The 15,000-nt window shown below is 43.8% G+C and overlaps 2 protein-coding genes across 4 annotated transcripts in view; one reads left to right on the forward strand and one right to left on the reverse strand.

Moving 5' to 3' along the window:
* Nucleotides 1–2,635: 2,635 nt before the first annotated feature.
* On the reverse strand, nt 2,636–4,686 carry dpy30 (dpy-30 histone methyltransferase complex regulatory subunit). Of its 2 annotated transcripts, none has more exons than XM_061231043.1 (5): nt 4,638–4,686; nt 3,546–3,586; nt 3,406–3,453; nt 3,126–3,268; nt 2,636–2,905 (listed from the first exon to the last, which is right to left on the reverse strand). In XM_061231043.1, exons 1-5 carry the CDS (start codon nt 4,645–4,647, stop codon nt 2,833–2,835), a joined length of 315 nt encoding a protein of 104 aa, XP_061087027.1. In that variant the 5' UTR covers nt 4,648–4,686; the 3' UTR covers nt 2,636–2,832. The 2 variants fall into 2 exon arrangements, with proteins under 2 accessions (XP_061087027.1, XP_061087028.1); XM_061231044.1 differs by lacking the exon at nt 4,638–4,686 and adding an exon at nt 4,435–4,620.
* A 1,644-nt stretch (nt 4,687–6,330) lies between these two features.
* Nucleotides 6,331–15,000, forward strand: part of spast (spastin) — a 21,106-nt gene continuing 12,436 nt past the window's right edge. The window contains exons 1-4 of one of the 2 annotated variants that reach the window (XM_061231040.1): nt 6,331–6,857; nt 12,254–12,337; nt 12,460–12,543; nt 14,369–14,452. In XM_061231040.1, the coding sequence (XP_061087024.1) occupies nt 6,509–6,857; nt 12,254–12,337; nt 12,460–12,543; nt 14,369–14,452 (601 nt within the window). In that variant the 5' untranslated portion in view covers nt 6,331–6,508. The remainder of the gene's footprint in view (nt 6,858–12,253; nt 12,338–12,459; nt 12,544–14,368; nt 14,453–15,000) is intronic. The other variant, XM_061231041.1, reaches the window with a different exon arrangement.

Consider the following 15,000-nt stretch of genomic DNA (forward strand, 5'->3'; position numbering starts at 1 on the left):
TGTGGGTACAATACTGTATATGAAACACGCACAAGCTTGAAGTTTGACAGATCATGCTGTTACTAGTGCTGCCTAATGAAATGTGTTCTCTCTGTGATTAAGGAGCATAAATTTACATGAATGTATAGTATGTGCCACAATTATTTTCAGATGGGCTTTTTGGACTTGGACAATGCTAATGGGATAGTTCATTTTCATATATATATATATTTTTTAATGTATTTCAGTTTTGGTGTCCTTTTTGATTGACCCAGACACATCTTGTGTTCAATGAAAGATATTTTAGATGCCAAGACACTTCTGTTATTGGAACAGATATTCCTGATGCCTATCCCGAATTGAAATTTGTGGTGTAAATCAAGAAAATATACTTCAAGTAACTCCAAAGCAGTTTGTGCAGCAACATTACGTTGGCAGAGGCCACACAAGAAATTATAGCATTTATTCACACTTATCAACTGAAGTATCAGTTTTATCATATTGTGCCTGTGCTTCTACAAGTGCAGCAAATTCAGGTCTCATGTGCCATAGGAAACGATTCGGGTTATAATATTGGATCTAATTTTCTGAAGGTAATGTACAAACATACCAACGTGTGGTCCCTGTGGATCATATCTCTGGGCTCCCAAACCCTACATCGCAAAAATGTTTACTTTAATCCATCCAGTATTGATGGCACCCCTGAAGGACATTGTGTTGATCCGCTGTAGTACTGCAGTGTGCTGACCCCTCTACTGGTGACCCCCCTGACCATGGCTGTAGCAGGTTGAAGAGATAAATGCTGCTAAAATGGCAGTCCAAGCACAAGCCTGCCATTGGTTCTGCCACTGTTGGATAAATAGACTGCACTTATATCGCGCTTTTACCCAAAGTGCTCCACAATTACTGCCTCTAATTCACCCATTCTCACACACACACACTCAGTTGCCAATTGTGAAAGGCTGCCATGCAAGGCACTAATTAGCTCGTTGGGAGCAATTGGGGGTTATGTGCTCGGGGACACTTCAACACACCCAGGGTGGGAGAACGAACCAGCAAGGCTCAAACTGCCAGATGACCGCTCTTACCTCCTGAGCTGATGTCACTTGTCTGAGTGGCTAGCGTCGTGGGTCTGGAGGTACAGAACCGCTGTACAAGCAGCGGCCGGTAGGTCACAAAGTAAATATCCTTCATACACAGAATGTGTCTGGGCCAAACACACACACACACACACACACCAAACCTGAAATAACATTAAAAGGTAAAATATATCTTTAAAGGTGTAAAACACACACACACACACACACACAAAACAAGCTGCCAATTACAACAGGGTCAGTGCCTAAATCTGTAACCCACAGTGCAGAAAAGCACTAGACCTAGGGCCCGTTTGGGTGAGGGGAATGTTCAGAATGACCGTACACTGTTGCGATATCCGGAGGGTTTATCTTTCCATTTCCATTACCTTTTGAGGTAGGAAGATGTGCTTTGATTCAGGTGAGGATGTGTGTCTTTCTTACGCCTAAAGGTCCTCTACACAGGCTTGTACATAGTGCAAGATCCCTCATAGTGCAAGATCCCTCTCGCACAAAAAAACACACGGGCGAACTGTGCACATCTGAGAGCAGTTGGGACCATCGTCTGAAAAAGATTGTTTTGGCTCTGGTAGTACTGACCTGCTGGATGAATGATTTGGATTGCACACTCTGACCATATATTTATAATGAAAAATATATTTTCTAGAATTTAATAAAGGTGCAATATTTAAATTTATTTTATATTTGAAGGTGTACTCGAGTAACTCGTGCCCTCCAGCGGGGTTGTCATGTACCGTTTTAAATGTTGTGCTCTAATAAAACGCTTAGCAACGAGCCGCTGGGCACTTCTGTGGTTATTTGTAAACTGGAAAAGGAAGCTTTCATCAATCTGTATACACGGACTTTAACATTTAGCCTATATTAGCATTGTGTTCACGATCCATCCCTTTACACGGCCTATGTAAAATATGTTATTGAAGTAATGCAGGTTAAAGGTTGTGGAAAATTACATTTCTCTTGAGATGTGGAGTTGAAGGTGCTATTAAAACACAATCGCCAAATAAATCTGTATGAATAAAATGTGAATTTAAATGAGCCGTTTGGAGTTACGTGAAGTTACGACAGCGCGACAATTTACTCATTCATAATTTGCCCACCTTGTAGCAGGAACGAATCCCAGCGTTCGGAACAAACAGCATTCAGTTCCTGGAGCTAGCCAGCCAATCAGAACAGAGGTTCACTGATAGCGATCAGCCTTAAAGACACAGTCACTGAAATAGCCTGTTCTTGCTAAAGCTCATGAGAGATGCTGGTACTTAAAACCACACAAACATCTTCTTATGGATATCAGGACCTAAAATAAAACACTGGAAAAGTGTCCAATATGGGATTTTAAATGTCAACAACCTGTCAAAACTATGAGCAGATCTGGTAAGCTGTGTGAACTCACTATTTTCACTTAATTTGTCATTTAATTTACAAAGAAGTGGGTTGAACAAATCTCAGATGTTACATATTGTATTTTCTCTTGTTGACATGAGATATACATCCAATGCAAGTATATCATTAAACTCAACACACACTTATAGAACTGCCAAAAGAATAATTTTACTAGAATATTCACACGTGGTTGTCTTTGTTTATTTATTTTCAACATAAACCACTACAAACAAAAGGCGTTCTGCAACAACTATTTTATTTAAGATGTTTTGAAAACTAAGTTATTGAGCAGAAAGAAAATGTCACATGTCCTCACTTAATAAAAACAAGGAAGTATATATAGCCACAGCTGGGCGCCACCGGTGCCTCCAGGAAGTCAATTCCGATCTTCAAATTGCGACTTGTTCTTCAGGAGATAGGCGGCTAAAAATTCTATGGGATTTGGAGGTCTGAAAGAAAAGAGCGTTGAGAGTTGAGATAAGAATTAAAACATGGTCTAGTCTTTGGCGCCCAAATTTTACAAGCCAATGTGCATGGTGTAAGTCAGCATCAATTACATTACATTACATTAATCAATTACATTAACCTCACATTAATGTAATATTTAGTTAAACATTTTACTTTTATTAATATTTAGACTTAAAACAATAAGGTTAATTCACAATGTACCTTTCCTTGGCCAGTACCGAGAGTCCCTGCAGTAGTATGGGCACTACCGTCTGATCCAAGTATGCGCGCGTGGGAAGAGACTGCAGATCCACTTTCTGTTTAGAAACCTTTTCTGCGTTGGACTTCTCGCTCTCCGCTATTCTCTGTCGAAGATTTTTATTAGGCTATTACTATTATTATTATCTTTGGCGAGGAAGGGTGCAGCAACGTAAAAAAAATAGCTCTGAATACACACAAAACGGACAATAAAATAATGAATGAAATATAAAATATTCTGTACCTGAACATTTTCTGTGAGACCATACTCTGCATGTGGGTTTTCAGCAACCTAAAATTTTAATTAAGAGACAAATGTTATTAAATACAAACGCCGGCAAAATGAGTGAATGAAGGCGCTTAGATTCCCATTAACCAGCTTACAGGCGTAGGTCCTTCCATGCTTTGGTCCGCGTCAGTGTGATCTAATGAGATAAACAAAAACGGTAAAATTATACATATTAAAATGTAGTCACTACGACTATATTAAAAAGGCAAATGCAACAGATGATAATTTATGTACATAATTAAATACTGTGCATATATACAGCCTGCTACACCCATGTGAATTAGATTGCAGAGATAGAAGTACTAAGTAAGTATAAAATAACTCCCAACTAGATCACAAACATTGTTCATGCGCCCTACTTGTACATGGAAATGCACAAAACGGTAAAATATTCGTATACAGTTATGTGGGTAAATATGGCTCGCATCCTTTCTACGCTGATCAAGTCCATATCGTGACAGATATCACTTGGCAACCAAATACAAACTATCACTGAGCTCTGGGCTCCTAGAATTAGCTTGCTAACATGCTGCACAACCAACTATTGTTCGTTAGCAAGATGGTGAACACCTGCGAATTGCCTAGCTATATGAAATTGGGCAATGAATTATGGTGTAGATATAGTGTACACTGCATAGACTGTAGACTGATAGGAACATATACTTTTCTTTGCTAAAACAGACAGCATAAGTCAGCTACACATAGCAACTAGGTAACCAAGTTCGCTAACTAATGTTAGCCAATATTAGCAAGGTAGAAGCTGCTAGCTAGCGTGATGTACAAGTTATCGAAGCTTTCATTACAACGAGACCGGTGGCGTTTACGTTTCAGTCGAAAGCAACAATTGTCATTTGGCTGAAGAAAAAATGTGGAGCTAGCTAGTCATCCCGCAATAAAATCCTGAACGCTAGCTAGCTAGCAGCTAGCCACGTCCATTCTCCATTCATGCTTAATGTGTAGCTAGCTACCGCCGATATTAGCTACCTAGCTAGCTAATCAACTCCATCACGTTTGTTCCGATGGTTACAACGCATGGCCTCCCTCGCTGTGACTCGGCTTTTCTCAAATAGGTTTTCTGCTACATGTGATTTGGTAATAGCACATGTGTTATAGATGAGCCTTTTTGGACAACGGTAACTATTTAACAAGACAATACCAAGCTTCAGATCTTGCAACAATTTACTTACCGTCCGCCATGTTTGTTGTATGCTTTCAACGCGCCGTGGGCTCAACCAGCTGCCCAATCACACCAAAGATATAGAAAAGTCAGGTTCTGATTGGCTATTCGTGATAGCATGAATCTTAAAACATAAAAACTGTTGAAGAAAACCACACGTACAAGTCTGAAATGAGCTCTTTTCTGAAAGGATGTTAGTCGCTGGCTGATTGTATTTTTTCGCAGTTATTTCTGTTGAATAATGTTGTACAGGACCTGTAAATTAATCGTACCCAAGTGTTTTTTTTTTTTAGTTTTCGAGGTTAACCCAGTAAAACCATCCTTAGCTTTCGACTGAAAATAGGAAATTCGCGTTAATTGTCTTGTCCACAGTGGTCCGTTCTCAGAAGAGGAAGTATAGTGAAAAAATGATCTTCATTCTCCAGTCTTGCTTGGGCCAAACTCTACTTTGCATTACTTTGGAGACAAACTTAAACAATGTGAAGATTTATCCATAGATCCATGGGCATGTTTATAAACATACTTACTGTGCAGGTATACAACAAATTCAGACGGAAAGGAATCCTGTCACTTGGAAGATTGTGACAGCATACTTAACTATGTTATTGCCCTGGAAATGGAGAGTCCCATGGAGACACATTACAAAGTCTGATATAATATCAAAACTCATTCATTCAAGTGCAGTTATAGCAAGCTGCCATTTGGCCAAAAATGAACTGCAGAAGATACATTATAAAGACTATGCCCATAATGTGAAGGATAGACTATTGTTTTGCTGATTGGCCACAATAAGAAAGGGGCCAATCTTTTCTTGTAATCAGAACAAAGAACAAACAGCGAAAGGACCCATCTTTACTTGTAATCAGATTGAACAAAACACTTGACAACACAGTGAGTGGTATGTCTCAGTCTTGTATTGTACAAAACCACGATGGGTCTTGAATGCAATGTGCTTTTGATGATACGAGACCAGTGGCTCCCATATTTGGTCCTGGGTCATCCCTGTGTATGATGGTTTTTGTTCTAACCATGTTTGCAATCCCAGAAATTTAACAAATTGTTAATCGTGTGCTTTTCATCATTAGAGGGATTTCTTACCCTCCTAAGCCATATTATGTCCAAAAATAGCTATGCTTGCTATTAAGAAAAACATTCCATGTTAATATTGTGCTTATTGTGTTACAGAAAAATATCTATTTTGATCAAATGGAAGACTGAGATTAATCAATATGCTCCGAATCGGGTTGTTGACATGTTTAATTTCTTTCAAAAATAAATTCCTTAAACTTGTTAACAATGCATGTTTGGCTTGTTAACATTTGCTTTATCTTTTAATTCTTCATTATCTTCTAGGTTTCAGTGGACAGTTGTAATTTTACCAGTTAAGAGCCTATTGATTCACATCCGTTTTTAATTTGAATTGAAAATAAGTAACATGATCAGTTCAGTTCATGACATGCATGACAATTTCTATAATGTGGCATAGGAGGGTAAATAATCAATCTAAACACGACGAGTCTAATTAAGACAAATTAAACAAATTCAGGGATTGAAATTGTGGTTGGAAGGAAAACCAGCACACACACACTGGGGTGCCCCAGGGCCGAGTTTGGGAACCACTGGAATAGACCACACGGACGCATGCGTACTGAGACGGCAAAATTGTGCACACACAAATCCCACCCACCTCCATTTTTCTTTCGTTTGACAGCATTGTTAAAGAGCCTATGAGCGAAACCATGAAACGCCCCTTATCTTTAGCTCGCGTCGGCGCAAGTCGATAGATGTTTATTTAAAGCCTGTGGTCGGGCGCGTGGAGTGACGCCCAGGTCCAACCGGCTTGCCCGTTATGTGTTATGGAGGCGACGGCGAGCCAGGTGAATGAATTCTCCGGGTGGACGAGGCAGAAAGAAGAAGGGCCCCGCCTGCACCAGCGCCGCACCGGAAGGCGACGCCCCCGATCAGGTGTCGCTCCATAAGCGGAATTTGTTCTATTTTTCCTACCCACTGCTGGCGGTGTTTGCGCTGTTCCGGGTGATCGCCCTGTACTTGGGCAAACTGTTCGCCTGGGTTTGCGAGCGGCTCTCCAGGGCCATGGCGGTGCGAGCCAAGCGCCCGGAGGACGTCGGCGGCGGGGAATACGAGGACACCGGCGAGCTGATCCGCAACCACCACAAGCAGGCCTTCGAATACATCTCAGTAGCGCTGAGGATTGACGAGGATGAAAAAGGTTAGAATGGTAGCTCTGCTTCGAAGAGCAGTCATGGGTCTCGTTACTTTGTTGTCTTTATGTCAACAAACCGAAAGCCAACACAGTTTGTCTGACAGTTTATTCGTTTATTAATAGTTAACACTATAACACTATAATGTTGTCTTTTTAGCAAGGCGACACAGCCATATAAGTTAGCTGGCTGACAGTGCACCACCAGCTAAATATGTGCATGTTTGGTAAGTCGGGTAGGCTATATATCGCTAAACCCTCGAGTGACAACATGTTTGTAAAGGTAACCGAATTTCATGTGATTAGCTTAGCTAGTTGGTTAGCTATCTGTGCAGTTTGTATGTTTCTTTTGTATCAGGAGCCAATGTCAGTCACAATGTTCTGTCACAGTAGTACGTGTGTGTGTGTGTGTGTGTGTGTGTGTGTGTGCGTGCGTGTGCGCGCGCACGTCTGTATGTAAACAACTATTTTCGGGGTCAGTCTGCAATTGAGTAAGCACTCGAATGATAGTCGCCTCTATGCTGGTTCATTATTTTAAACACAATCCCAATGTGACGCTAGTCTAGGCTAGCTTGTTATACACACACTGTACTTATTGACACGATTCATATTACGGCCATGCGAGCCTTGCGCAGCGTTTTAAACCGAAAACCAGGAAGTGTCGACTGCCTGTTTTTTCGTGGCTCGCTAGTGCAAGTACGTTCAACTGTACGAGACTGCGAGGGCCTTGAACAGGCTAGACGTAATATTTAACTATTAAGCATTACATAAAAGGTGAATTAATGATTCAAGGCAGGCAGTTGCAGAGTAATAATGTATGTAGGTCAGTTTTCCCACACCTGTGCAGAATCATGATCGCCGAGTTGTATATATCCTACTGCAGATTTGAGTGTTCGCAAGTTCCAACATTTCAGACCAGGCAATTTTTAAGATCATCTGATTTTAACAATAACTGCTCAACCTCAAATCATTGTCACGTTGAATATCGAAAGTAGACGCCGTCAATCACCCCTTATGGAGAACACCGTAATAATAATGTATCTCAAATTATCCTCAAGTACTTTTTTGCATGTTGGGGTCAAATTCATTTGGATGATTTATTTTATGTTTGTGGTTTAATCAATAACGTTGAGCATGTTTTAATCGCAAAGGTGCGATGCAATGCGATTGCCACCTACTGTATTCAGTGTGCTGTATTATGAAACCAAACGTGCCTATGGCGTTGAATGCAGCATTCACATTTACTTGTTGATTAAAAGTCGTTTCTTCTAGTATGGTCTGATGCAGGCATGTGAGGGCATGAATCTCCATTTTGTTGCGATCAAACTGCGAGTGGAGCAGGGAGTGTGAGTGCCTTCAGGGTGTTATCCAGTGAGACGCCTGACTTTAGCGTCATGTTTACCAATGTGGCCACGGTTGCATTTTCTGACGTCCCTGTGCTGTTCTCTATGGGACAGCGCAACTGTCCTCTGTAGATGAAATCGAGCTTCTTTGAGGGGTTTGAGATCGGACGTTAGCCTTGACCGGTGGTGTTGGAGTGTTACAGGCTGCACAGGTTTATGTTGTTGCTCCGCTCATGTGAGTGATACAGCCTCTGGCCTAGTGGCTAAGGTGCCTGTTGCCTAGCAGCTAAGTTGCTTGCCTGGGACCAGGAAGGTTGGAGGTTCAAGCCCCAGTGTAGCCACAATAAGATCAGTGCAGCTGTTGTTCCCTTGAGCAAGGCCCTTAACCCCGCATTGCTCCAGGGAGGGCTGGCTGCTTGGTATAACTACTGTAAGTCGCTTTGGATAGAAGTGTCAGCTAAATAACCGTATCAAGTTATTGTATTAATAGGTTAAAGCAGTTGATCAAATGGTGAACTCGTCTGAACTGGTGGATGATTTTTATGGTGGAAGCAACGGTCTAGTATTCCCTGCTAAAGGGCTACAGTGAACCCGCATGAACCCTATTGGCCTCAGTGCCCCTGTTCTGGACTGTGACTTTTTGAAAATGTCCTTTTCTAGGTGTCCGTCCTGATGTTGGGGCACCTCTCTGAGGTTGCCTTGGAGACACGATTCTGACGGGTAGCGTGGGTGGGGCCGGTGGCCTGAGTGGCCCAATCGGTGTGCCCCTGCGCGCATGAGTGAACGCAGCCCAGCGTGATTCGGGGTGACGGTGACTGTGAACCCCCCCGGCGGTGTACGAAAGACCGTGTCTGTGCAAGGACACACTGCACTGATGGGAGCTATGGCACTGATGGGCCCTGTACTGCTGACGAGGCTTAAAGGGGCAGGTCACCCAATAATGAAGTGAAAGTATATTTTCACTTACCCGGATAGATATCTTTCATGCTCATGAATCCCGCTGGCAATTTGCACTAGAAAAACTCAACTTTCCAAATATACTAACATGGGGCGACATGGCTCAGGCAGTAAGAGCAGTCGTCTGGCAGTCGGAGGGTTGCCGGTTCGATCCCCCGCCCGGGCTGTGTCCCTGAGCAAGACACCTAACCCCCAAATGCTCCTGACGAGCTGGTCGGCGCCTTGGCATGGCAGCCAATCGCCGTCGGTGTGTGGGTGTGTGTATGAATGGGTGCTTATTTAATTCAGTGTGTAGTCGTTGGGAGTTAAATTCAACGGAGATCATATTGAATGCAACCTTTCATCCCAAGGCCCCTCTGAAAGGTATGCCTTGTTACAGAAGCTAAAACATAGTAGAAGTGGAAGGTTTTTTTTCTCTTGCCGAAAAGAGTGGATATGTTGTGGCTTTGTGGATACAGTGGAGCCACAGCCACAACAGTTGTTTAATTAATCTATTTTCTAGCATTGCAGATCATAAACTATAGCGATTGAGATCCTCTGTTTAGACAGTCGGGTTTCCTGTGTAGTCATGTGTAGCCATTAGTGGTGTGTGGTTATTCTGTTTTGGGAATGTGGGCCCCTGCATGCTTTTGTTCTGGGCTCGGTTTGATCGACCGTGGCCGGGCCAGAGTCGGCCTGCAGGAACTGCTGTCTCAGTCAATCCGGGACGAGCAATGATGGTAAAGGAGGAAGATGGCAATCTCAACTATCGCTTCCTATTCCGCTTTATCCTCGCCGTACAAGAGGTCGGGAAGGGCCATGAGCGTGCGTAGTTGTTCTGAGACGTCGACTGTTGTACTGAGAAAAGCCGGAGAAAGAGTTCAATTTAAAGACACTGCGCATGTGCCGTGGTGAACAACTGTGATTAATAGGTTTTTTTTTCTTCTTTTTTTTCTCTGCATTGACACCATATCTAGCCCAAATAAACCTTTGGTTTCGTAACTAACAATGTTGACTATCTAACGACTATCTAACAACAGTTCATCGTAAAAAACCTTCCCATAGGGACCCATTGTAGAAACAGCATAAGAAGATTTAAGCACGGAGCAATGCCTTTTCATGATCAGTGACCAGGGGCCTTTATCATGAAGAAGGGTTTATGGACTTTGCTGGGTAACTGCACTCGGGAAAACCCAGAAACCCTCACAAATCTGGAACATAGACTGAAGTAAAAAGAGCTGTTCTGGGTTTTACTCTGTGCCGCAATCCAGCTAACTCCTTAATCCTGCTTCATGATACAGGCCGCAACCTGCTTAATAGACATGCACTTAACTAATCGAAACCTAGAATAAACAAATGTACACTTGGGCTATGTGCAGACTGCTTACTGCTTGGGAAATACTGTGAAATACACAGCCATCCACAACCTAGTAAGCATAGGGAACTATTGCCGTGTGCTAAAGAACTTGTATGAATATATGAACTTATAATATCATTTCTGAGATTTGTATCGTATAGATTTTTTCTCTAGGCCATGAGATATTCCCAGCCTGCGTTATTTTTACGTTGGACTCCGGAGTGTTGATGTATAGCCTCGTTGTTCTGGGGAATATCACGGCTGATTTTTTATTTATTTTTTTCCCCACTGCACGAACACAAAGGCGGCGATTCATCTCGCGTTTCTGGCTCCTTTGTTTCCCGAGCGGTCGCCTCGTCCTTCCTCCCGCGAGGGAACACAGAAGTGCCATCGCGCAGAAAATCCCTCTCCGCGAGCCGGCAACCTCATTATGAGCGCCCCGCTGATGGACGGCGGCGATTGAACATGGCGGCGCTTAAACGCGCCAGGTATCCGTCACTCGCTGCGATTCGTCAGTTAGCCAAGCCTAGCGGTGACAGCCCGACGCACTGTGGAGACAGGTGGAGTGATGTCGACTCCTCGACAACGACGCCTCTTCCTCGACAACGACACCTCTTCTTGAAGTTGGTGATTACTTTGACAGCAGCCCCGACGTCCACGGCGCGTGCGCAAGCGCGGAAGTTGAGCGCTTTGGCGGGCGCTAGTTTATGTTGTGTCCCTTTCTGAATTCCATGCCAACAGATGCTCTCAATTATGTAATTCGCCCAATTATTTATTTCTTGACCTTTTAAGGCAGGGGTGCACAACTCCGGTCCTCGAGGGCTAGTCTGCATACTGGTTTTTGTTTCAACCAGTTGCCTTGTTTTTAATTTGCTGAGCTCTATAAATTACCCTGGTTCAAGCCTGTACGTGAGCACAGTAAAATCATTACGATACACCTGCAGTCTGCAGCTGTAGCCGGTGCTCATACACATGTCAGATAAGATATGATTGAGTCAATTAAATAATTAAGAGCAGAGGTTGGCACAAAATCCTTAAAAGGATCGGCCCTTGTTGTGCACCCCTGTTTTAAGCTGAAGGTCTTGAGTGACGGATAAAGACTGGTTAAACGGTTAAACAGTTGTTGATTTATTTGGCCAATTGATTAACGAGGATGCCCGGAGTTAGCAGTGGCAGTAAAAGCCTGCATAGACGCCTGCGCTAGCTGGCCTGGTGTCAGTGTGGCTGTGGAGGTGTGACTGTTGCTCACCACAGTCGATAGTCTGCGAGTGTCTGGTGACTATCGTCAGTGAACATGGATATCGGTGCACTGAGGAACTGTTGCTGACCGAGACAAATACAGTATGATCGTCACCAGACTGGGGTCAAGCAGTAATCTGTGGGCATTTTATGGTGTCAGTAGCGTTAATGCATTTCAGAATTAAGTATTTGACCCATAAAATAGCCGGACTCATATTTGACATACTAGCAACACGTGTGTGCGTGTGCGTGTGCATGTGCCCGTGCGTGTGTGTACTGACAGATCTTCAGAAACCTTTTTCTGACTGTGTGTGCTGTGTTAGTGTGTTGATATTATTTCCTTCGCGAGTCTTTGTTAATTTTCTGGACGTGTGCCTACCGCTGTAATTCGGGGACCTTGTGTGCCGATGTTATGATAAAACGCTTTATTACTACTGTCCACTCACCACCTTTGTCAAAAGGAAAAGGGTCATGTTTCAGAGTCAGCGTTGACCCTGTGCTCACCCCAGTACTGGGCTTTGTACTTCCAGGTCACAAAGAGCAGGCGGTGCAGTGGTACAAGAAAGGGATCTCTGAACTGGAGAAGGGAATTGCCATAGAGATCATGGGTCAAGGTGAGCTCATACCTCACTATCCTTCTCCGTACTTATTGAATTTCAGTACATTTCTCTGTGTCCCCTCTGCGCTTTATTGTTCTGTTTTCCCCCCCTCCCCTCACGGTGCCTTTCTTCCTCAGGGGAGAAGTCTGAACGCGCCAAACGTCTGCAGGCCAAGATGACCACCAACCTGATCATGGCCAAGGATCGCTTGGAGCTTTTGGGTAAGCAGAAGGGCAGGCGGAAGACGTGGCCCCTGCGGCCCTCTGTACCATCCCGTCCCGCTGAGCACTGTACACGCGGTGTTTCACCGCCTTACCTAATTCAGCCCTTTTTCATAATTGACGAAGGCCTTATGAATAAAAGATAAAGACAAACACTCCGCGGTGAAATGTGCCTTAATCTGAAATTCTGCAGTGTAAAGACGGACAGCTGGATATTGAGGGCTAATGGGCAGGCCTCTCATTGATCGCACTGTGTTCAGTGGCTCTTCGCGCTGGAAACGAAAATGGCCGAAAGAGAAAAGGAATTTGTTTCTTCGTTTTGAATTCGACAAATTGAAATTCGCCGTAGAGCTAAAATGATTGACCCCAATGCTATAAATGTGAAAATCCACTGCCTGGTAGATTTTTGGAACGGTTGAAGGAAGATCGTGTACATTTCCGAGTTTACCAGAGATTAGCGTCTGAGCCATTATTCCGGTTTGTGTGTGACCATGGCGATCGAAAGGGAGGACTGTGCTGTTCATTGGCTCAATTGTTGCTCGGTGTTCATTGGCTGGCTCGATGCACAGTGTTTATTGGCCAGTTCATTGCACGGTGTTCATTGGCTGGTTGCTCATTACATGGTATTCATTGGGTGGCTCGTTGCACGGTGTTCATTGGCTGGTTCATTACACAGTGTTCATTGGCTGGTTGCTCATTACATGGTATTCAATGGTTGGCTAATTGCACAGTGTAAATTTGCCGTCTCATTGCACAGTGTTCATTGGCTGGTGGCTAATTGCATGGTATTCACTGGCTGGTAGCTCATTACACAGTGTTCATTGGCTTGTGGGTAATTGCACGGTGTTCATTGGCTGGTGGCTCACTGCACAGTGTTCATTGGCTGGTGGCTCACTGCATGGTGTTCATTGGCTGGTGGCTCACTGCACAGTGTTCATTGGCTGGTGGCTCACTGCACGGTGTTCATTGGCTGGTGGCTCACTGCACGGTGTTCATTGGCTGGTGGCTCACTGCACGGTGTTCATTGGCCATCTCTTGCACGGTGTTCAGTCCAGTCCTTTCTCCGGAGAACATGGCGTTGACTCCCCAACATCACTCAGCACTCTGTCACACGAGCAAAGCTCTGTGCTGTTAGTCTGTTTGAGCACAGTCACTTTTTATTTATTGTTCCTGAACTGATATGATTTATTTCATTATTCTTTAATCGTTTTTCAGCTCCTTTATATCTGAGGCAGAGGACTTTGTTATTTGGACAGAAGAATGTTTGCTCTCTTATCAGAACCGAGGGCAGGAGAAAAAGCTCTGCAACAAAGCAAAATCAGAGCTCTTGACATTTGGGGCCAGTTTCAATGAAGCTAGTCTAAATTGAGTTTTGAACCGAGATTCTCCACACTCGACTCAATTTAGTCCAGGACTAAGCTTAATCTAATGACTGAGTGTCTGTGAAGCTGGCCCCTAGGGTCTGAAATGTATTTGATAAAAATGTATTAATAAGGGAAAAAGTCACACAAATCCCTGCGTTGTGTGGTGAGTGCTGCTTTGTGGTGTTGGGTCAGAGGTCAGAGGTCAGAGTTCAGAGGTCAGTTTGGCGTGTGAGATGGCGGGATTGGCATGCACTCTTCCTGTGAGGGTACATCTGAGCCACCTCATGCCCACCTTACACCTTACACCGCCTTTATTCCACCTGTTCATTTTACTCTTTTTATTGGTTATGCCCTCAGTAAGTAGTTTTTTTTTCTGTTCTCATGATTTTTCCTCTGTTGCGTCTGCCTCTCCCGATGTTGTATTTTTTGTTTGTTTTTTTTCCTGTTTCCTGGTTTCGTAGCTCAGCTTTCCCCGGCCTCATCTCAGAGAGACATCTACACCCAGAGCACAAAGCCGTGCTACCAAAACGGCCACCTGCGCTCAGGTGGGTGTTCAGTGTCCTCTCTGACGGGTAGACCCATCCTCGCTGCGGCCCTTAGCACTGCAACCTTAACAGCCGTGTTTACTTCTGCCGAACGCTGTGCTATCATTCTTTTCCAAGGAGCACATGTGCTCCGAAGTTGATGTCCCAATTAGCACGCCAATTAGTAGATAAATAATTAGTGTGCTAAAAACAAACCTGTGAAGCCATCGTTGGAAAAATAACTCGGGAGCAAATGCTCCTTCAATGGGAGCACTGTAGAGCCCAGGACAAAATCAAGGTGTAAATCTCATTTTTACGATGGTATGTGTGGCATGTACACAGAGGATTGCAGTGAATACTTCCTGGATCCCTTTGGAATGAAGCTGTGGGTTAATTATTATCCTGTCAAGGTCTGGGAGCTTAGCTTTGTGAAAATGTCGTTCTATTCACCGTCCTGAAAACGAATGTTAGTGTGTGGCTGTGAGGGTGAGGGTGTGAATTGGAGCCTTTGGTTTAGCTGTCTGTATCTCCTGCTCTCAAGATGAATGGTGAGTTCTTGACCAAAGTTC

Source organism: Conger conger, chromosome 2 (genome assembly GCF_963514075.1).
Source record: "Conger conger chromosome 2, fConCon1.1, whole genome shotgun sequence".
Classification (NCBI taxonomy): domain Eukaryota; kingdom Metazoa; phylum Chordata; class Actinopteri; order Anguilliformes; family Congridae; genus Conger; species Conger conger.